The 25,157-nt window shown below is 40.6% G+C and overlaps 1 protein-coding gene across 3 annotated transcripts in view; it reads left to right on the top strand.

The window, feature by feature from the left end:
• The window catches only part of LOC123750857 (alpha-L-iduronidase), a 541,648-nt gene that overhangs the window by 422,797 nt on the left and 93,694 nt on the right, over positions 1 to 25,157 (top strand). For all 3 annotated transcript variants that reach the window (XM_069312906.1, XM_069312905.1, XM_069312904.1), the window contains one exon: positions 23,469 to 23,568. In XM_069312906.1, the coding sequence (XP_069169007.1) occupies positions 23,469 to 23,568 (100 nt within the window). The remainder of the gene's footprint in view (positions 1 to 23,468; positions 23,569 to 25,157) is intronic.

Below are 25,157 nucleotides of genomic sequence, written 5' to 3'. Positions count from 1 at the left end.
TCGGATAGTAATCTTGGGCATAGCATTTTACCAAATCACTTCATTCTTTGGCGCACACGTGAGGAACACAAATGCGAACAAGCCTGAATGGTCCCCAGGACAATATGCAACTGAAAACTCACACCCCAGAAGTGACTCGAACCCATACTCCCAGAAGCAACGCAACTGGTATGTACAAGACGCCTTAATCCACTTGACCATCACGACCGGACAAAATGAGGTGATAGCCGAGGCTATTTGAACCACCCCACCGCCGGCACTCGGATAGTAATCTTGGGCATAGCATTTTACCAAATCACTTCATTCTTTGGGGCACACGTGAGGAACACAAATGCGAACAAGCCTGAATGGTCCCCAGGACAATATGCAACTGAAAACTCACACCCCAGAAGTGACTCGAACCCATACTCCCAGAAGCAACGCAACTGGTATGTACAAGACGCCTTAATCCACTTGACCATCACGACCGGACAAAATGAGGTGATAGCCGAGGCTATTTGAACCATCCCACCGCCGGCACTCGGATAGTAATCTTGGGCATAGCATTTTACCAAATCACTTCATTCTTTGGGGCACACGTGAGGAACACAAATGCGAACAAGCCTGAATGGTCCCCAGGACAATATGCAACTGAAAACTCACACCCCAGAAGTGACTCGAACCCATACTCCCAGAAGCAACGCAACTGGTATGTACAAGACGCCTTAATCCACTTGACCATCACGACCGGACAAAATGAGGTGATAGCCGAGGCTATTTGAACCACCCCACCGCCGGCACTCAGATAGTAATCTTGGGCATAGCATTTTACCAAATCACTTCATTCTTTGGGGCACACGTGAGGAACACAAATGCGAACAAGCCTGAATGGCCCCCAGGACAATATGCAACTGAAAACTCACACCCCAGAAGTGACTCGAACCCATACTCCCAGAAGCAACGCAACTGGTATGTACAAGATGCCTTAATCCACTTGACCATCACGACCGGACAAAATGAGGTGATAGCCGAGGCTATTTGAACCACCCCACCGCCGGCACTTGGATAGTAATCTTGGGCATAGCATTTTACCAAATCACTTCATTCTTTGGGGCACACGTGAGGAACACAAATGCGAACAAGCCTGAATGGTCCCCTGGACAATATGCAACTGAAAACTCACACCCCAGAAGTGACTCGAACCCATACTCCCAGAAGCAACGCAACTGGTATGTACAAGACGCCTTAATCCACTTGACCATCACGACCGGACAAAATGAGGTGATAGCCGAGGCTATTTGAACCACCCCACCGCCGGCACTCGGATAGTAATCTTGGGCATAGCATTTTACCAAATCACTTCATTCTTTGGGGCACACGTGAGGAACACAAATGCGAACAAGCCTGAATGGTCCCCAGGACAATATGCAACTGAAAACTCACACCCCAGAAGTGACTCGAACCCATACTCCCAGAAGCAACGCAACTGGTATGTACAAGACGCCTTAATCCACTTGACCATCAAGACCGGACAAAATGAGGTGATAGCCGAGGCTATTTGAACCACCCCACCGCCGGCAAATACTCCGAAATTACCACCTCTTTTAAGGGTCTGAGCGGGTGGTGGAGCGGGTTAAGGCGTACCTGTTATGCCAGTTGCTGGAAGGCTTCTGTGCTGGCTAGGGTTCGAGTCTCCTGGTGGGAAAGTGTTCTAAAGTTGTATATATATATATATATATATATATATATATATATATATATATATATATATATATCCGGGTTTTATATATATATATATATATATATATGTATATATATATATATGTATATATATATATGTCGTACCTAGTAGCCAGAACTCACTTTTTGGCCTACTATTCAAGGCCCGATTTGCCTAATAAGCCAAGTTTTCCGGAATTATTATATTTTTTCTAATTTTTTTCTTATGAAATGACAAAGCTACCCATTTCATTATGTATGAGGTCAATTTTTTTTTATTGGAGTTAAAATTAACGTAGATATATGACCGAACCTAACCAACCCTACCTAACCTAACCTAACCTATCTTTATAGGTTAGGTAGCCGAAAAAGTTAGGTTAGGTTAGGTTAGGTAGGTTAGGTAGTCGAAAAACAATTAATTCATGAAAACTTGGCTTATTAGGCAAATCGGGCCATGCATAGTAGGCTGAGAGGTGCGTTCTGGCTACTAGGTACGACATATATATATATATATATATATATATATATATATGTCGTACCTAGTAGCCAGAACGCACTTCTCTGCCTACTATGCAAGGCCCGATTTGCCTAATAAGCCAAGTTTTCATGAATTAATTGTTTTTCGACTACCTAACCTACCTAACCTAACCTAACCTAACTTTTTGGGCTACCTAACCTAACCTAACCTATAAAGATAGATTAGGTTAGGTTAGGTAGGGTTGGTTAGGTTCGGTCATATATCTACGTTAATTTTAACTCCAACAAAAAAAAATTGACCTCATACATAATGAAATGGGTAGCTTTATCATTTCATAAGAAAAAATTTGAGAAAATATATTAATTCGGGAAAACTTGGCTTATTAGGCAAATCAGGCCTTGCATAGTAGGCAGAGAAGTGCGTTCTGGCTACTAGGTACGACATATATATATATATATATATATATATATATATATATATTTATACATATATATTTTTTTATATATTTATGTATATATATATATATATATATATATATATATATATATATATATATATATATATATGTCGTACCTAGTAGCCAGAACGCACTTCTCGGCCTACTATGCAAGGCCCAATTTGCCTAATAAGCCAAGTTTTCCTGAAATAATATATTTTCTCTAATTTTTTTCTTATGAAATAATAAAGCTACCCATTTCATTATGTATGTGGTCAATTTTTTTTTATTGGAGTTAAAATTAACGCAGATATATGACCAAACGTAACCAACCCTACCTAACCTAACTTAACCTATCTTTATAGGTTAGGTTCGGTTAGGTAGCCGAAAAAGGTAGGTTAGGTTAGGTTAGGTAGGTTAGGTAGACGAAAAACAATTAATTCATGAAAACTTGGCTTATTAGGCAAATTCGGCCTTGCATAGTAGGCTGAGAAGTTCGTTCTGGCTACTAGGTACGACATATATATATATATATATATATATATATATATATATATATATATATATATATATATATATATATATATACCATGGAGACTGGGTATATATATATATATATATATATATATATAAATATATTGACGGTAAAGAGTTGGTGTTCGGCTGTTTCAAAAGCTAGGGGCAGGGCCTCGTCACATAATCAAAAAAAAAGAGAAAAGTTGGTCCTTTCGTCTGTGGTAAGGTAATGGGAAGACACACAAAACACACGTATATAAACAATGAAATTTTAATTACTCTAGAAAAACAAGACATAATTAAAGGAAATCACATAAAAATATGCAAGACAAGTCAACAAACAAAATAACATGAATAATCACTGGCAAATGAAAAGTTACGTTAAGACAAGTGAGTTACAGTGATAGTAAAATAAAATATAAGTGGTGCTGGAATACTGGCTTCGAGCTGCCACCTCCCTTAGTACACGAAAGCCAAGGCTTAGTCTACCAGCGAGAGATGTCAACTGCTTGGAGCACTGAGATATTCTGACGATACTGCCGTACTGCAGCCCAGACGTCGACTTGTGGTGGCGGCGGAGGGCAGGTGCGACGGGACACCAGCCAATCAGCGACAGGCAGGCAGAGGATGAGCAGTTAGCTGGTTACGGCGGTGGTAGCAGGTGTCACGGTGTGCTGGGTATGATTTGCTCTCTGGGCAAAACGTTTGGCGATACTTGGTGGACGTATCTTATATATAGTCTTGTATATTGACGTATGTATGCAGGGAAGAGCAGGCTCAATCTCTCTTGAAAGAGATTATCTATATTATATATATATTATATATATATATATATATATATATATATATATATATATATATATATATATATATATATATATATATATATATATATATATATGTATATATATATATGTATATATATATATATTGTGACGATAATCTCTTTCAAGAGAGATTGAGCCTGCTCTTCCCTACTTCAAGTTACGCCAAATAAACAAGTATAAGATGCTACATTCAAGATACGTTACCGGTAGCACAAAACGTTTTGACCAGGAGGCAAAACGTACCCAAGATCCCCCCACTCCACACGCCGGCTCGTCATCAAACCAGCTAACTACCCTTCACCAGCTTGCCTGCTCCTGATTGGTGACTCGCCGACCGCACACCTGCACACCGCACCTCAGTGCCCTCTACCTGAGTCGACGTCTGAGCCTGACCAGCTATCAACTTCAGAATATTCTTTGTGCTCTTAGAGTTGACATCTCTCTCTGGCATACTAAGCTGCTGGCTTGTATACGAAGGGAGGTTTTAGCCATAGCCGATATTCTCAGCACCATTTCACATTATAATATTTAATCTGTTGTGTTTTTGCATTTATCTTTGTCATTTTATTACAGCAGTCATTTACCCAAGATTTGTCTTTATTTTCATTTATGTTTAAAGTAAATATATTAAAGTTTCATTGTTCATACTTTGTGTTTTACGTGTCCTCCCTCTCACTTACCACAGACAACAGGCAAGCAGTCTATCTTTTTTTTATAAGTGTGACCAGGCATTGACACCTGCCATTGGAGGACTGCCGAACATCTACACTCCATCCAACACTTTCCCGTCACATTTAATTGGGGCCTGTCCTAGGAGCTTCACTCGGGTACTAGTACCAGAACGTCAGTTTGTGGTAAGCGTATTTCGCTTTGCTAAAGTTACTTTTCAATATTATCATTAATTTTTATATTTATATGGTGCTGTGTGTATTGTGCATTCCGAGGGTAGCATATGGTGAGTGTGAGATAACTTTGGATTACGTGGTGACTGTAGGCCTCAGTCATTCTCTTAATTGGTCATCTCTCCCTCCGTGTTATTACTCGTGTTTACCACCTTTTGTCCCTAGGATATTTCTCACATTATCGGCAGATCATCATTGTGGTACCCTGGTACTTTGGTTTGTCTTCGGGTCAAAGCACCCTATCTTCTATAATCCGACCGAAGGAGGATAAGAGGGCCATAGTTCCTCAAGCACGGACTTCGTTGCTAAATTGGGACCTCAGCAGCAGTTCTCGTCACCAGTTGACACTCGCACCCCTACACGTCGGTCAGAGATGATGATATTTACTTAGGTAGGGAATTAGCTTTCTTTTTACAGAGCACAAAGTTCGCTAATTCTGTAAGTATCATATTCATTTAGTGGAAAACCCTTGCTTCTGTCCTATAGAGACTCGGCAAGGTATGCCTACATTCTTGGACTACCTAATTCACTTTTGGAGCAATTAAATGTTTCATTTGTTTTAGAAACTCAGTTTCACTTATTTAGTAGGATTTTCTTGCCCTTATTCTCTTACATTGAGTACCGGGTACAAGATTTCCTGCGATTTTGATTGACCTTAATCATTTACCATCTTAAAATTAACATTAATTGTTAAAGATTAAAATTCCACAGGATAGTTACCAGTGTCCACGTTATCCTGTTTCTGACATTTACCATATCACAACTATATTCGTGTACATTTATTTGCTATCTTTCACCATGTTTCGTCTCCAAGCTTTCCGTAACGATCCAGCTGGTGAAATAGGGACCTTAAGTCGTGCCAAGAGGACTGAATTACAAACTCTTGCACACGAATATCAACTAGATGTTCTCCATGGAGCCAACAAAAATGAATTAAATAACTTAATCATGGATTACCTCTTGAATGAAGGGAAAATTGACTCTGAAACTCACGAAACTTATTCTATTACAGATAAATATGATCTGGCAGCTATGAAACTCAAAATAGAACTCGCAAAGCTTGAAAGGGAGCAACAGCAAGAAGCTATCCACATGAGAGAAAGAGAGGCGGTCCTGGCGAAAGAAACTCTACAAATAAGGGAACGAGAAGCTGCAATAAGGAAAGAAGAACAAGAACGTGAGGCTGCCCTGGCGAAAGAAGCTCTCCAAATAAAAGAACGTGAGACTGCAATACTCCGTGAGCGTGAGCGAGTACAGCTTGAAGCAAATCAACGCCACCTGGAGATACAACGCGAACATGACAAACAACAAGCGGATATGGTTATAGAATGTCGTCGACAAGAGCTCACTTTGGAGATTACACACCACACTCAACGCCAGCAAGCTACCGCTAGTCTTCCAGTAAGTTTCAATGTCTCCCATGCAAGTAAGTTAATGCCACCATTCGTTGAGACAGAGATAGATGTCTTTTTTACCACCTTTGAGACCCTAGCTAATAAACTTAGCTGGCCTGCTGACCAATGGTCTACCCTTCTCAGAGTGCATCTCACAGGTAGAGCTGCGGTTACTCTCAGTACCTTAGCGTCTGAGAATGACTACCAGACCCTGAAGCAAGCAGTGTTGGACGCCTACCTTCTCTTCACCGAAAGCTACAGACGAAAATTCCGTGACCATCTAAAGGCAAGTACCACCACCTTTCTAGAATTTGCCAATACCAAGAAAATACATTTTATGAAATGGCTGGAAGCAGCACATGTCTCTACATTTGCAGAACTCATCAACCTCATGCTAGTTGAGGAATTCTTGAGACGTGTTCCCCCTTCCGTCCGTTTATATCTAGCAGATAAGGAAGAAACCGACTACATCAAATGTGCTAAGTCGGCTGACACCTACAGCCTCATCCACCGGCTGACACCATCACCACCTCCTAGTAAGAAGTCTTGGTACAGTTACGATAAAGTGAGTACAGAACAAGCGAGCTCACAATTGTATTGTAAGTATTGCAAATTCTATGGACATACCATAGATAGATGAGGGAAGGCTCAATACAAGAGCAATGAATCTACTAAACCCAAACAGACTCCTCCTAAGTCCGGTAAGCCTGTAATGAATGTTGGTGTTCATGTTAATGATCTTTCTCTTTTCAGTAAACACCTGTATCCTGGAACTGTCTCTACCAGCGGTACAGATTCGTAGGGAAGTTTCAAATTGAAGATCTTGAGGGACACAGCGGCTCTTCAGTCCATTATCTTGAAATCGGCTGTGCCTAACGTCACCTACACCGGGGAAACCGTCCTTATCACTGACCTCACTGCTACCACTCCATATCCACTCGCCAGAGTCCACCTGGATTGTCCCTTCGTGACCGGTGAAGTCCAAGTCGCCATCAGGGAAAAGCCTTTTCCCATGCCTGGAGTGCAACTTCTCCTGGTCAATGACTTCGCTGAAGATCTGCAACCGTCCAACCTGATCACGAACAAACCCCAGGTGTGTACTTCTGTAATGGATAATCCCATCTTTGTATATGTTACAGCAGAGGATCAAGAAAGTGATAAAGTTTCTCCGGTTTTGGTGACCACCCGTGCACAAGCTGCACGACCGCAACCAGCTGACTCTACTACTACCGCTGTCCCTCAAGACCCTCAGAATCTACCTCCAAATCTTACCAAGTTGGAGTTCCGTAAATTACAGAGGGACGATCAATCATTAGCACCATTATTCTTCCAGGCTGAGACTCAACCTGACAGTATCTCTGGGTTCTTCCTAGAGAATGAATTGCTCTACTGCAGATACAGACACATCAAGCTGAAGGAGGATGATGATTGGGCCAATGTCGAACAACTAGTGATTCCCACCAGCATACGGCCCGATATTCTACACCTGGCCCACGGAGCTCTTTCTCACTATGGTTTTAACAAAACCTACCACGGAATCAGACAAGACTATTACTGGCCAGGTACGGTAAAAGACGTAATGAAATACGTACAAGAGTGTCATATATGTCAGACGGCAGGTAAACCTTACATCTCTATTCCTCAGGCTCCACTAAAACCCATCCAGGTGCCTGCGGAACCTTTCCACAGACTCATCATAGACTGTGTTGGTCCTTTACTCCGGACCAGTTCTGGCAACGCCTATATATTAATTAACTATCATGTGTCCTACCACCATGTTCCCCATAGCATTTCCAGTAAAGAACATTACGGCTGCTACTGTGGTGAAACACCTATTGAAGATCTTCACCCAGTATAGATTTCCAAGAGAGGTTCAAAGCGACTGTGGCACCAACTTCACCAGTGATCTCTTCAAGAAGACATTGGAGGAGTTCAACATCACACAGGTACTGTCCAGCCCATATCATCCTGCTTCACAGGGTTCTCTTGAACGTAGTCATCATACTATTAAAGCACTCCTAAAGAAGTTCTGCAATGACACCTTGAAGGATTGGGATAAACAACTTGATCTCATTATGTGCATTTTCAGAAGTCTCCCCAATGAGTCTCTAGGAGTATCTCCTTATGAGATGCTATACGGACGTAAGTGCCGTACTCCTCTCAAAGCTTTCAAGGACTCTCTACGTAATGCCACCTTCAGTGACCATCAGAATGTGCCTCAGTTTCTTCAAAACTTAAAACACATTCTAGAGAGATTACGTAAATTTGCTAATGACAACCTATTGGAAGCCCAAGAGAGGATGAAGACTCATTTTGACCAGAGCAACAAATTAAGGAAATTTAAACCAGGAGACTTCGTGTTGGCATATTTTCCCATCCCAGGTTCTCCATTGCAAAACAAGTTTTCAGGACCCTACCGTATCAAGGAGTGCAGGAACAACCACAACTACGTTCTTGAGACTCTAGATAGGTGGCGGAAGACCCAGTTGTGCCACGTAAACTTCCTGAAGCAGTATCAAGGTATTCCCCCCACTGTGATGGTATCAGTTTCCGCGTTTAAAGGTCCATACCTCCACAGTGAAACCTTCCCTGCTTCTCCCGAAAGCACTAACACTGAGTCGGTGCTTTCCAACTCGGAAATCCTGGCTAATGTTCATAACTATTTTCAGGACAATAATAGTGCACCTCTCATCAGAATCTTCAAGGAACACCAGAAGTTGTTCAACGATGATCCACAGGAGTGTAATGTGGTTCAGCACGACATCCAACTACTCCCCGACACATGGCCGATTCGTCAACCTTTCTACCGAATCAGCCCGAGTAAGAAGGAAGTCATGCGTGCTGAGGTACAGTACCTCCTGGATCATGGGCTGGCCACCCCTTGTGAGTCCCTTTGGGCCTCACCCTGCATCCTGGTGCCAAAACTGCATGGTAAGGTGAGACTATGTACCGACTATCGGAAGTTAAATCTTGTGACCGTCAAGGATGCGTACCCCTTACCTAGAATAAATGACATCCTTGACGCCATTGGTCATGCGCAGTACCTATCGAAGCTGGACTTGTCAAAAGGATATTACCAGGTATGTTTAACGGAGCGAGCTAAGGAAATATCTGCCTTTACCACTCCTTTTGGCCTTTACAGATACGAACGCCTTCCCTTTGGACTATGTAATGCCCCGGCCACCTTTCAGCGAGCTGTCAACCGCGTCATCCAGGGCTTGGATAACACCTACGGCTACTTGGATGATATCGTTGTGGGAACCAACACCTGGAGCGAACATCTGCTCCAGCTGCAACGATTGTTTGCCAAGCTCCTGTCAGCCGGCCTCACCATCAACTTGGGCAAGTCCACCTTTGCCAAAGGTAAAGTGCGTTATCTTGGTTATGAGATAGGGAGTGGCAGCATAGCTCCGTTAAACATACATACCCTAGCTATTCAGCATTACCCACAGCCTACCACCAGGAAACGGCTCCTGCGCTGCCTTGGTCTTGCCTCCTACTACCGTAGGTTTGTGAAGAACTTTAGTACGGTGGCGACACCCTTGATCACCTTAACCAGCCCCAAGCAACGGTATCATTGGACCATTCAGCAAACCGTTGCTTTTGTACAACTTAAATTCCTGCTCTGTTCTAATCCTATTCTCGCCTCACTTGATATCACAAAGCCTTTCATCCTCCATGTCGACGCCAGTGGTACCGGCATCGGGGGTGTCCTGATGCAACAACGAGGTGAGGAGATTCTGCCTATTAGCTACTACAGCTATAAATTAAAGCCACACCAAGGGAACTACAGCACGATCGAGAAGGAGCTGCTATAAATCGTCCTGAACTTGCAGCACTTCGAACCGTATCTGCAAAGTGCTCGGTCTACCACCATCTACTCGGACCACAATCCCCTACGCTTCCTGCAGCAAGCCCAATTCAACAACCAACAGCTTTTACGATGGGCTTTATATCTGCAGAATTTCAACCTAGAGATCTTCTACATCAAGGGTTCTGACAACATCATAGCAGATGCCCTCTCCAGAGTCTAGGAGGTAGAGGCTGCTCCACTTACCACTCTACCACTTGAAGACGTAACTTCACCCGGAACCGCAGGCTTCGGGGGAGAGTTGTGACGATAATCTCTTTCAAGAGAGATTGAGCCTGCTCTTCCCTACTTCAAGTTACGCCAAATATACAAGTATAAGATGCTACATTCAAGATACGTCACCAGTAGCACAAAACGTTTTGACCAGGAGGCAAAACGTACCCAAGATCCCCCCACTCCACACACCCTCAACACGCCGGCTCGTCATCAAACCAGCTAACTACCCTTCACCAGCTTGCCTGCTCCTGATTGGTGACTCGCCGACCACGCACCTGCGCACCGCACCTCAGCGCCCTCTACCTGAGTCGACGTCTGAGCCTGACCAGCTATCAACATCAGAATATTCATTGTGCTCTCTCTCTGGCATACTAAGCTGCTGGCTTGTATACGAAGGGAGGTTTCAACCATAGCCGATATTCTCAGCACCATTTCACATTATAATAGTTAATCTATTGTGTTTTTGCATTTATCTTTGTCATTTTATTACACCAGTCATTTACCCGAGATTTGTCTTTATTTTCATTTATGTTTAAAGTAAATATATTAAAGTTTCATTGTTCATACTTTGTGTTTTACATGTTCCTCCCTCTCACTTACCACAGACAACAGGCAAGCAGTCTATCTTTTTTTATAAGTGTGACCAGGCATTGACACCTGCCATTGGAGTACTGCCGATCATCTACACTCCAACACTTTCCCGTCACTATATATATATATACATATATATATATATATATATATATATATATATATATATATATATATATATATATATATATATATATATATATATATATATATATAACTGAAAACTCACACCCCAGAAGTGACTCGAACCCATACTCCCAGAAGCAACGCAACTAGTATGTACAAGACGCCTTAATCCACTTGACCATCACGACCGGACATAATGAGGAAATAGCCGAGGATATTTGAACCACCCCACCGCCGGAACTCGGATAGTAATCTTGGGCATAGCATTTTACCAAATCACCTCATTCTTCGGGGCACACGTGAGGTTTGTGTTCCTCACGTGTGCCCCAAAGAATGAGGTGATTTGGTAAAATGCTATGCCCAAGATTACTATCCGAGTGCCGGCGGTGGGGTGGTTCAAATAGCCTCGGCTATCACCTCATTATGTCCGGTCGTGATGGTCAAGTGGATTAAGGCGTCTTGTACATACCAGTTGCGTTGCTTCTGGGAGTATGGGTTCGAGTCACTTCTGGGGTGTGAGTTTTCAGTTGCATATTGTCCTGGGGACCATTCAGGCTTGTTCGCATATATATATATATATATATATATATATATATATATATATATATATATATATATATATATATATATATATATATTTATGTATATATATATATATATATATATATATATATATATATATATATATGTATATATATATATATATATAATATATATATATATATATATATATATATATATATATATATATATATATATATATATATATATATATATATATATATATATATATATATATATATATTATATATGACCGAAAAAGTAAGATTAATAATTCTAACACGAATTTTCTCGATCTTTCTTATGTTTCTTTTCAATGTTGATGGTAATTGAAAAATCAATTCTCCAAAATTCATTTTTATTTCTAGTCTGATGCGACACTTGAGCGCGTTTTGTAAAACTTATTACATTTTCAAAGACTTTAGTTTACACACACACAACTGAACTATAACTGAATAGAGCTTAAACATCTTCGATTTTTTGTACCTGCATTTGGGTGAGGTGATATGTTAAAACAGTTTTGGATGAGGTGAAAACAAACTTTCAACACAAGACAGAACACGAAATAATGGGTATTGAAGGTAAGAATGGAAGTAATTGCAGAGGGCCTATTGGCCCATATTTCTTGATGCTTCTATATTGAAGCGGAGTCTTGAAGTGGGTAGAATATAGTTGTGCATTAATTGGCTGTTGATTGCTGGTGTTGACTTCTTGATGTGTAGTGCCTCGCAGATGTCAAGCCGCCTGCTATCGCTGTATCTATCGATGATTTCTGTGTTGTTTGCTAAGATTTCTCTGGTGATGGTTTGGTTGTGGGAAGAGATTATATGTTCCTTAATGGAGCCCTGTTGCTTATGCATCGGTAAACGCCTGGAAAGAGATGTTGTTGTCTTGCCTATATACTGAGTTTTTTGAGGCTTACAGTCCCCAAGAGGGCATTTGAATGGCATAGACGACGTTGGTCTCTTTTAAAGCGTTCTGCTTTGTTTCTGGAGAGTTTCTCATGAGTAGGCTGGCCGTTGTTTTGGTTTTATAGTAAATCGTCAGTTGTATCTTCTGATTTTTGTCTGTAGGGATAACGTTTCTATTAACAATATCTTTCAGGACCCTTTCCTCCGTTTTATGAGCTGTGAAAAAGAAGTTCCTGTAAAATAGTCTAATAGGGGGTATAGGTGTTGTGTTAGTTGTCTCTTCAGAGGTTGCATGGCGTTTCACTTTTCTTCTTATGATGTCTTCAACGAAACCATTGGAGAATCCGTTGTTGACTAGGACCTGCCTTACCCTACAGAGTTCTTCGTCGACTTGCTTCCATCCTGAGCTGTGGCTGAGAGCACGGTCGACATAAGCGTTAACAACACTCCTCTTGTACCTGTCTGGGCAGTCACTGTTGGCATTTAGGCACATTCCTATGTCTGTTTCCTTAGTGTAGACTGCAGTGTGGAAACCTCCGCTCCTTTCCATGACTGATAGATCTAGAAAGGGCAGCTTCCCATCCTTCTCCATCTTGTAAGTGAAACGCAACACAGAATACTGCTCAAATGCCTCCTTCAGCTCCTGCAGATGTCTGACATCAGGTACCTGTGTAAAAATGTTTTCAACATACCTGCAGTATATGGCCGGTTTCAAGTTCATGTCGACTAAGACTTTATGCTCGATGGTACCCATGTAGAAGTTAACAAACAGGACACCTAGGGGAGAACCCATGGCGACCCTATCTACTTGCTTATACATGTGCCCATCCGGGCTCAAGAAGGGTGCCTCTTTAGTACAAGCTTTGAGTAGTTTCCTTAGAATGTTTCCTGGTATGTCAAGAGGAGTACAGGCCGGATCACGATACACTCTGTCCGCTATCATCGCTATCAAACATTCATTCAAACGCTTTCAAACATTAAAAGTTTATTTTCACCTCATCCAAAACTATTGTAACATGTCACCTCACCCAAATGTAGATATAAAAACTCGAAGATGTTTAAACTCTATTCAGTTAAAGTTGTGTGTGTGTGTGTGTAAACTAAAGTCTTTGAAAATGTAATAAGTTTTACGAAACGCGCTCAAGTGTCGCGTCAGACTAGAAATAAAAATGAATTTCGGAGAATTGATTTTTGAATTACTATCAACAGTGAAAAGAAACGTAAGAAAGATCGAGAAAATTCGTGTTAAAATTATTAATCTTAATTTTTCGGTCATATTTAATAATATATGTCTACAGGAAAGACTGCTACCAAAATATACTAATATATATATATATATATATATATGTCGTACCTAGTAGCCAGAACGCACCATCTCAGCCTACTATGCAAGGCCCGATTTGCCTAATAAGCCTAGTTTTTATGAATTAATGTTTTTTCGACTACCTAACCTAACCTAACCTAACCTAACCTAACCTAACGTTTTCGGCTACCTAACCTAACCTAACCTATAAAGATAGGTTAGGTTAGGTTAGGTAGGGTTGGTGAGGTTTGGTCATATATCTACGTTAATTTTAACTCCAATAAAAAAAAAATTGACCTCATACATAATGAAATGGGTAGCTTTATCATTACATAAGAAAAAAAATAGAGAAAATATATTAATTCAGTAAAACTTGGCTTATTAGGCAAATCGGGCCATGCATAATAGGTTGAGAAGTGCGTTCTTGCTACTAGGTACGACATTATATATATATATATATATATATATATATATATATATATATATATATATATATATATATATATATATATATCCAATGGCAGGTGTCAATGCCTAGTCACACTTACAAAAAAAGAGATAAGACTGCTTGCCTGTTTATGTGTGGTAAAGTAAGGGAAGACACGCAAAACACATAGTATGAACAATGAAACTTTAATTAATATAGAAAACAAATTATAAACAAAGGCAATCCCTTGACTATGTACAGTGCAAATATACAAGTCAAAAACATATAATATAAATGAATAATAGGAATGAAGTTACTCTACAATGATATAAATACACAGTGAAAAATAATCAGGTGCTGAGAATATGGCGCTAGCTGAGAAACATCCACCTGATACGCAGCGTATATCAGTTAGTTGTTCACTGCTTGAGAGCACAAGGATATTCTGTTTTCAATGGCTGGTTCAAGCTCAGACATCAACTCAGGTAGAGGGCGCTGAGGTGCAGAAGTGCAGGTATGCAGTCGGCGAGTCACCAATCAGGAGCAGGCAGGCTGGGAAGGGTAGTTGGCTGGTTGATGACAAGCCGGCGTGGAGGGAGTGTAGAGTACGGGTTGAGTCTTGGGTACATTTGCCTCCTGGTCAAAACGTTTTGTGCTACTGGTAGACGTATCTTGAAGGTAGCATCTTATTGTTGTATAATATACGTAACTTGAAGTGGAGAAGAGCAGGCTCAATCTCTCTTGAAAGAGATTATCGTCACAACTCTCCCCCGAAGCCTGCGCTTACGGGTGAAGTTAAGTCTTCAGGTGGTAGAGTGGTAGGTGGAGCTACCTCTACCTCATAGACTTTGGAGAGGGCGTCTGCTATGATGTTGTCAGAACCCTTAATGTAGAAGATCTCCAGGTTGAAATTTTGCAGATATAAAGCCCATCGTAGAAGTCGTTGATTGTTGAATTGGGCTTGCTGCAAGAAGCGTAGGGAATTGTGGTCCGAGTAGATGGTGGTAGACCGAGCACCTTGCAGGAATGATTCAAAGTGCTTCAAGTTCAGGACGATGGAGAGTAGCTCCTTCTCGATAGTGCTGTAATTCTTCTGGTGTGGTTTTAACTTGTAGCTGTAGTAGCTAAAAGGTAGAACATCCTCACCTCGTTGTTGCATCAGGACGCTTCCGATGCCGGTACCACTAGCGTCGACATGGAGGATGAAAGGCTTCGTGATATCTGGCGAGGCGAGAATAGGATTAGAACAGAGCATGGATTTAAGTTGTTCCAAAGCAATGGTCTGCTGAATGGTTCAATTATACCATTGCTTGGGGCTGGTTAAAGTGATCAATGGTGTCGCCACCGTACTAAAATTCTTCACAAACTTACGGTAGTAGGAGGCAAGACCAAGGTAATGCTGGATGGCTTGGGTATGTATGTTTAACGGAGCTATGCTGCCACTCCCTATCTCATAACCAAGATAACGCACTTTACCTTTAACAAAGGTGGACTTGCCCAAGTTGATGGTGAGGCCAGCTGTCATGAGCTTGGCGAACAATCTTTGCAGCTGGAGCAGATGTTCGCTCCAGGTGTTAGTTGCCACTACGATATCATCCAAGTAGGCGTAGGTGTGATCTAAACCCTGGATGACACGGTTGACAGCTCGCTGGAAGGTGGCCGGTGCATTACATAGTCCAAATGGAAGGCGTTCATATCTGTAAAGGCCAATAGGAGTGGTGAAGGCAGATACTTCCTTAGCTCGCTCTGTCAAACATACTTGGTAGTATCCCTTGAGTAAGTCTAGCTTTGACAGATACTGAGCATTACCAATGGCGTTAAGGATGTCATCTATTCTAGGTAATGGATAAGCATCCTTGATAGTCACAAGAGTCAATTTCCGGTAATCAGTACACAACCTCACTTTACCGTGCGGTTTCGGCACCAAGATGCAGGGTGAGGCCCAAGGGGACTCACAAGGGGTGGCCAGCCCATGATCCAGGAGGTACTGTACCTCAGCACGCATGACTTCCTTTTTGCTCGGACTGATTCTGTAGAAAGGTTGACGAATTGGCCGGGTGTTAGGGAGTAGCTGGATGTCGTGCTGAACCACATTACACTCCTGTGGATCATCGCTGAACAACTTCTGATGTTCCTTGAAGATTCTGAGGAGAGGAGCACTATTACTGTCCTGCAAATAGGTATGAAGATCATTAAGGCTTTCTGAGTTGCAAGGCACTGACTCAGTGATAGTGCTTTCGGGAGGAGAAGCAGGGAAGGTCTCACTGTGGAGGTATGGACCTTTAAAGGTGGATAATGATACCAACACAGTAGGGGGAGTACCTTGATACTGCTTCAGGAGGTTGACGTGGCACAACTGGGTCTTCCACCACCTATCTGGAGTCTCAAGAACGTAGTTATGGTTGTTTCTGCACTCCTCGATGCGGTAAGGTCCTGAAAACTTGTTTTGGGATAGTAAAATATGCCAACACGAAGTCTCCTGGTTTAAATTTCCTTAGTTTGCTGCGTTGGTCAAAATGAGTCTTCATCCTCTCCTGAGCTTTCAGTAGATTGTCATTAGCAAATTTACGCACTCCTTTTAAAATGTGTTTTAGGTTTTGAAGAAACTGGGGCACATTCTGAGGGTCACTGAAGGTGGCATTACGTAGAGAGTCTTTGAAAGCTTTGAGAGGAGTACGGTATTTATGTCCGTAGAGCATCTCATAAGGAGATACTCCTAGAGACTCATTGGGGAGACTTCTGAAAATGCACATAATGAGGTCAAGTTGTTTATCCCAGTCCTTCAAGGTTTCATTCCAAAATTTCTTCAGGAGAGCTTTAATAGTCTGATGACTACGTTCAAGAGAACCCTGTGAAGCAGGATGATAGGGGCTGGACAGTACCTGTGTGATGTTGAACTCTTCCAGTGTCTTCTTGAAGAGATCACTGATGATGTTGGTGCCACAGTCACTTTGAACCTCTCTTGGAAATCTATACTGGGTGAAGATCTTCAATAGCTGTTTCACCACAGTAGCAGCCGTAATGTTCTTTACTGGAACTGCTATGGGGAATCTGGTGGTAGGACACAGGATAGTTAGTATATAGGCGTTGCCAGAACTGGTCCGGGGTAAAGGACCAACACAGTCTATGTTGAGTCTGTGGAAAGGTTCCGCAGGCACCTGAATAGGAGTCAATGGGGCCTGGGGAATAGAGATGTTAGGTTTACCTGCCGTCTGACATGTATGACACTGTTGCACGTAACTTTTGACGTCCTTAACCATACCTGGCCAGTTGTAGTCTTGTCTGATTCCGTGGTAGGTTTTGTTAAAACCATAGTGAGAAAGAGCTCCGTGGGCCAGGTGTAGAATATCGGGCCGTAGGCTGGTGGGAATCACTAGTTGTTCGACATTGGCCCAATCGTCGTCCTCCTTCAGCTTACTGAGTCTGTTCCTGCGGTAGAGCAACTGATTCTCTAGGAAGAACCCATGAATACTGTCAGGTTGAGTCTCAGCCTGGAAGAATAATGGTGTTAATGATAGATCTTCCCTCTGTAACTTACGGAACTCCAAACTAGTAAGATTCGGTGGTAGATTCTGAGGGTCTTGAGAGACAGCGGTAGCAGTAGAGTCAGCTGGTTGCTGGCGTGCAGCTTGGGTACGAGTGGTCACAAAAACCGGAGGAGAAACTTCATCACTTTCTTGGACCTCTGCTGAAACATACTTAAAGATGGGTTTGTCCACTACAGAGTTACAAACCTGGGGTTTGTCCACAATGATCAGGTTGGACGGTTGCAGATCTTCTGCCAAGTCGATGCCCAGGAGAAGTTGCACTCCAGGCATGGGAAAAGGCTTTTCCCTGATGGCGACTTGGACTTCACCGGTCACAAAAGGACAATCCAGGTGGATTCTGGCGAGTGGATACGGAGTGGTTGCAGTGAGGTCAGTGATAAGGACGGTTTCCCCGGTGTAGGTGATGTTAGGCACAGCTGATTTCAATATTATAGACTGAAGAGCCGCTGTGTCCCTCAAGATCTTCAATTTGAAATGTCCCTCCGAATCTGTACTGCTGGCAGAGTCAGTTCCAGGATATTGGTGTTTGCTGAAGAGAGAAAGATCATTAACAGGAACACCAACATTCATCACAGGCTTACCGGTCTTAGGAGTCGGTTTGGGTTTAGTTGTTTCATTGCCTTTGTACTGAGCCTTCCCACATCTATCTATGGTATGTCCATAGAGTTTGCAATACTTACAATACAATTGAGAGCTCGCTTGATCGGCACCCATTTTATCATAACTATACCAAGTCTTCTTATTGGATGGTGGTTCTGGTGTAAGCCGGAGGATGAGGCTGTAGGTGTCAGCTGACTTCGCACATCTGATGTAGTCGGTTTCTTCTTTGTCCTCTTGGCACGACTTAAGTTCCCTATTTCACCTGCTGGATCGTTACGAAAAGCTTGGAGACGAAACATGGTGAAAAATAGCAAATAAATGTACAATGAATACTTGTGATATGGTAAGTGTCAGTAACAGGATAACGTGGCAACTGGTAACTATCCTGTGGAATTTAATATTTAACAATTAATGTTAATTTTAGAATGGTAAATGATTAGTCAATCAAAATCGCAGGAAATCTTGTACCCGGTACTCTATGTAAGAGAATAAGGGCAAGAAAATCCTACTAAATAAATGAAACTGAGTTTCTAAAATGAAACATTTAATTGTTCCAAAGTGGGTAAGGTAGTCCAAGATTGTAGGCATACCTTGCCGAGTCTCTATAGGACAGAAGCAAGGGTTTCCCACTAAATGAATATGATACTTACAGAATTAGCGAACTTTGTGCTCTGAAAAAAGAAAACTAATTCCCTACCAAAGTAAATATCATCATCTCTGACCGACGTGTAGGGGTGCGTGTGTCAACTGGTGACGAGAACTGCTGTTGAGGTCCCAACTCAGCAACGTAGTCCGTGCTTGAGGAACTATGGCCCTCTGTATCCTCCTTTGGTCGGACTGCAGAAGATAGGGTGCTTTGACCCGAAGACAAACCAAAGTACCAGGGTACCCAAAATGATGATCTGTCTGAGATTGAGAAATATCCTAGGGATAAAAGGTGGAAAACACGAGTAATAACACGGAGGGAGGGATGACCAATAAAGAGAATGACTGCGGCCTACAGTCACCACACAATCCAAAGTTATCCAACACTCACCATATGATGCTCTCGGAATGCACAATACACACAGCACCATATAAATATTAAAAGTAATGAAAAAATTGAAAAGCAACTGTGTCAAAGCCAAGTACGCTTACCACAAATTGACGTTCTGGTACTAGTACCTGAGTGAAGCTCCTAGGACAGGACCCCATTAAATGTGACAGGAAAGTGTTGGAGTGTAGATGTTCGGCAGTCCTCCAATGGCAGGTGTCAATGCCTAGTCACACTTACAAAAAAAAAGATAAGACTGCTTGCCTATTTATCTGTGGTAAAGCAAGGGAAGACACGCAAAACACATAGTATGAACAATGAAACTTTAATTAATATAGAAAACAAATTATAACCAAAAACAATCCCTTGGCTGTGTACAGTGCAAATAAACAAGTCAAAAACATATAACATAAATGAATAATAGGGATGAAGTTACTTTACAATAATATAAATACACAGTGAAAAATAATCAGGTGCTGAGAATATGGCGCTATTCTCAGCACCTGATTATTTCAGGAGAAACATCAACCTAATACACAGCGTATATCAGTTAGTTGTTCACTGCTTGAGAGCACAAGGATATTCTGACTTCAATGGCTGGTTCAAGCCCAGACATCGACTCAGGTAGAGGGCGCTGAGGTGCAGAAGTGCAGGTGTGCAGTCGGCGAGTCACCAATCAGGAGCAGGCAGGCTGGGAAGGGTAGTTGGCTGGTTGATGATGAGCCGGCGTGGAGGAAGTGTGGAGTATTGTGTGAGTCTTGGGTACATTTGCCTCCTGGTCAAAACGTTTTGTGCTACTGGTAGACGTATCTTGAAGGTAGCATCTTATTGTTGTAAAATATACGTAACTTGATGTAGAGAAGAGCAGGCTCAATCTCTCTTGAAAGAGATTATCGTCACAATATATATATATATATATATATATATATATATATGTATATAAATATATATATATATATATATATATATATATATATATATATATATATATATATACATATGTATACATACATATATATATATATATATATATACATATGTATATATATATATACATATGTATACACATATATATATATATATATATATATATATATATATATATATATATATATATATATATATATATGTCGTACCTAGTAGCCAGAACGCACTTCTCAGCCTACTATGCAAGGCTCAATTTGCCTAATAAGCCAAGTTTTCATGAATTAATTGTTTTTCGACTACCTAACCTAACCTAACTTTTTCGGCTACCTAACCTAACCTAACCTATAAAGATAGGTTAGGTTATGTTAGGTAGGGTTGGTTAGGTTCGGTCATATATCTACATTAGTTTTAACTCCAATAAAAAAAAATTGACCTCATACATAATGAAATGAGTAGCTTTATCATTTCATAAGAAAAAAGTTAGAGAAAATATATTAATTCAGGAAAACTTGGCTTATTAGGCAAATTGAGCCTTGCATAGTAGGCTGAGAAGTGCGTTCTGGCTACTAGGTACGACATATATATATATATATATATATATATATATATATATATATATATATATATATATATATATATATATATATATATGTCGTACCTAGTAGCCAGAACTCACTTCTGAGCCTACTATGCAAGGCCCGATTTGCCTAATAAGCCAAGTTTTCATGAATTAATTGCTTTTCGACTACCTAACCTACCTAACCTAACCTAACCTAACTTTTTCGGCTACCTAACCTAACCTAACCTATAAAGATAGGTTAGGTTAGGTTAGGTAGGGTTGGTTAGGTTCGGTCATATATCTACGTAAATTTTAACTCCAATAAAAAAAAATTTACCTCATACATAATGAAATGGGTAGCTTTATCATTTCATAAGAAAAAAATTAGAGAAAATATATTAATTCATGAAAACTTGGCTTATTAGGCAAATCGGGCCTTGCATTGTAGGCTGAAAATAACCAACCCTACCTAACCTAACCTAACCTATCTTTATAGGTTAGGTTAGGTTAGGTAGCCGAAAAAGTTAGGTTAGGTTAGGTTAGGTAGGTTAGGTAGTCGAAAAGCAATTAATTCATGAAAACTTGGCTTATTAGGCAAATCGGGCCTTGCATAGTAGGCTCAGAAGTGAGTTCTGGCTACTAGGTACGACATATATATATATATATATATATATATATATATATATATATATATATATATATATATATATATATATATATGTCGTACCTAGTAGCCAGAACGTCGTACTCGGCCTACTATGCAAGGCCCGATTTGCCTACTAAGCCAAGTTTTAATGAATTAATTATTTTTCGACTACCTAACCTACCTAACCTAACCTAACCTAACTTTTTCCGCTACCTAACCTAACCTAACCTATAAAGATAGGTTAGGTTAGGTAGCGTTGTTTAGGTTCGGTCATATATCTACGGTAATTTTAACTCCAATAAAAAAAAATTACCTCATACGTAATGAAATGGGTCGCTTTATCATTTCATAAGAAAAAAATTTGAGAAAATGTATTAATTCAGGAAAACTTGGCTTATTAGGCAAATCGAGCCTTGCATAGTAGGCAGAGAAGTGCGTTCTGGCTACTAGGTACGACATATATATATATATATATATATATATATATATATATATATATATATATATATATATATATATATATATATATGTCGTACCTAATAGCCAGAACGTACTTCTCAGCCTACTATTCAAGGCCCGATTTGCCTAATAAGCCAAGTTTTCATGAATTAATGTTTTTTCGTCTACCTAACCTACCTAACCTAACCTAACCTAGCTTTTTTTGGCTACCTAACCTAACCTTACCTATAAATATAGGTTAGGTTAGGTTAGGTAGGGTTGGTTAGGTTCGGTCATATATCTACGTTAATTTTAACTCCAATAAAAAAAAATTGACCTCATACATAGAGAAAAGGGTTGCTTTATCATTTCATAAGAAAAAAATTATAGTAAATATATTATTTCAGGAAAACTTGGCTTATTAGGCAAATCGGGCCTTGAATAGTAGGCTGAGAAGTGAGTTCTGGCTACTAGGTACGACATATATATATATATATATATATATATATATATATATATATATATATATATATATATATATATATGTCGTACCTAGTAGCCAGAACTCACTTCTCAGCCTACTATGCAAGGCCCGATTTGCCTAATAAGCCAAGTTTTCATGAATTGTTTTTCGACTACCTAACCTACCTAACCTACCTAACCTAACCTAACCTAACTTTTTCGGTTACCTAACCTAACCTAACCTATAAAGATAGGTAAGGTTAGGTTAGGTAGGGTTGATTAGGTTCGGTCATATATCTACGTTAATTTTAACTCCAATTAAAATAATTGACCTCATACATAATGAAATGGGTAGCTTTATCATTTTATAAGACAAAAATTAGAGAAAATATATTAATTCAGGAAAACTTGGCTTATTAGGCAAATCGGGCCTTGCATTGTAGGCCGAGTACGACGTTCTGGCTACTAGGTACAACATATATATATATATATATATATATATGTCGTACCTAGTAGCCAGAACGCACTTCTCAGCCTACTATGCAAGGCCCGATTTGCCTAATAAGCCAAGTTTTCATGAATTAATTGTTTTTCGACTACCTAACCTACCTAACCTAACCTAACCTAACTTTTTCTGCTACCTAACCTAACCTTTAGGTTAGGTTAGGTAGGTTAGGTTAGGTTAGGTTAGGTTAAATATATATATATATATATATATATATATATATATATATATATATATATATATATATATATATATATATATTTATAATATTGTGTTTAGGAAAGTATGCTTTCCTAAACACAATATATTTTTTATCATTGTATGTATATATTATTTCTTTAGAAATATAATGTATAGAAATATATAATTTATAGACATTATTATTTCCTTAGTTTAGGTTAACATGACATATGTGTTTAGATCATGTCATGCTAACTGTAAAGCTAACAAAGAGATGATAGTTAATGTGTGTTTACATGTGAGGGGCGTGTAGGTTGTGGCGAGGCTGAGAGTATCCTGACTCAGGAGCTGGAGACCGCCAGCATCATACGGACCAACTACCCCAGCCTCCGACACCTTCCTCTCATCAATGAGTAAGTTAGTGGTCATGGCCCACACCATTATTATTTTAATAAATAAGTTACCAGTAACAACATGTCAACAATGAGTGCATGCTGATGACAACCTTAGAGAAGCAGGTGGAATATTAGCAAACGAGCATGAGAATGCATGGACTGTGAGGCCTCTTGACCAATGGAAGGCAGCTCCAAGTTATACCCAACTATGCCGGCTAAGTCATTCTTAACAATCCAGGGCTTCCTGGTCCCGCGTAAACGGCAACCATGTTGCCGCGTAAACTATTCTGTAAAACATCACCTTTCATATTTCTAAACCAATGTTCACCCAGATCGTTTGTAAGTCTAAACTTATTTAGTTGTATCCAATATATCGGGATCTGTTTTGTGTTTAGAATATTTATTACCGAATTAATATCTTTATTTCATTCATTTGTCTTCTTCAGTAAAGACGCCACTAACTATTCGTCTTCCTTGATAATGTAAATTAAGTTTTTTAATCTCCCTTCATAAGGAAGGTTTATTCGTATAATAAATATTACAGGGAACTAGACCCATAAGTCCAAACATGGCTGCATGTTTATGAATATTTTAAGAAGTTATAAGGATTGAGGATTCGACGAGAAGTGATTGTCTAATATAATTTTTACTACGTCACATTATTATGCAGGTATGATGGTAAGATGTTCTACATGTTTACCTCACCGATCTTAAAACCCTCGCTGAGCTTTGTGTTGGAATTTGTGCTATTCAATTTGTCTTCATTATCATGTTCTTTAATAGTTTTTTAGACACTTGCAATAAATTCCTTGGTACCCTTCTTGTTCCTTCACAACTGAATCATTTTGATTCCTTCAAAAAACAGTGGCAAAATAAATGCCAGTAAAGTATTTGGCGTCCCGCGTACACTGCTTCCCGCGTACACGGCTTCCTGCGAATACTGCTTCCCGCATACACTGCTTCCCGCATACACTGCTTCCCGCGTACACTGCTTCCCGCGTACACTGCTTCCTGCGTACACTGCTTCCCGCATATACTGCTTCCTGCATACACTGCTTCCCGCGTACACTGCTTCCCGCGTACACTGCTTCCCCGGTACACTGCTTCCCAGGTACACTGCTTCCCAGGTACACTGCTTCCCGCGTACACTGCTTCCCGCATACACTGCTTCCCAGGTACACTGCTTCCCAGGTACACATCTTCCCGCGTACACTGCTTCCCAGGTAGACTGGTTCCCAGGTACACTGCTTCCCAGGTAGACTGGTTCCCAGGTACACTGCTTCCTGCATACACTGCTTCCCGCGTACACTGCTTCCCGCGTCCACTGCTTCCCGCGTACACTGCTTCCCAGGTAGACTGCTTCCCAGGTACACGTCTTCCTGCGTACACTGCTTCCCAAATACACTGCTTCCCAGGTACACGTCTTTCCGCGTACACTGCTTCTCGCATATACTGCTTCCTGCATATACTGCTTCCCGCGTACACTGCTTCCCGCGTACACTGCATCCTGCGTACACTGCTTCCTGTGTACACTGCTTCCCACATATACTGCTTCCCAGGAACACTGCTTCCCACGTACACTGCTTCCCGCGTACACTGCTTCCCAC

Source organism: Procambarus clarkii, chromosome 74 (genome assembly GCF_040958095.1).
Source record: "Procambarus clarkii isolate CNS0578487 chromosome 74, FALCON_Pclarkii_2.0, whole genome shotgun sequence".
Classification (NCBI taxonomy): Eukaryota; Metazoa; Arthropoda; class Malacostraca; order Decapoda; family Cambaridae; genus Procambarus; species Procambarus clarkii.
This window is presented reverse-complemented; position numbering and strand designations above follow the sequence as displayed.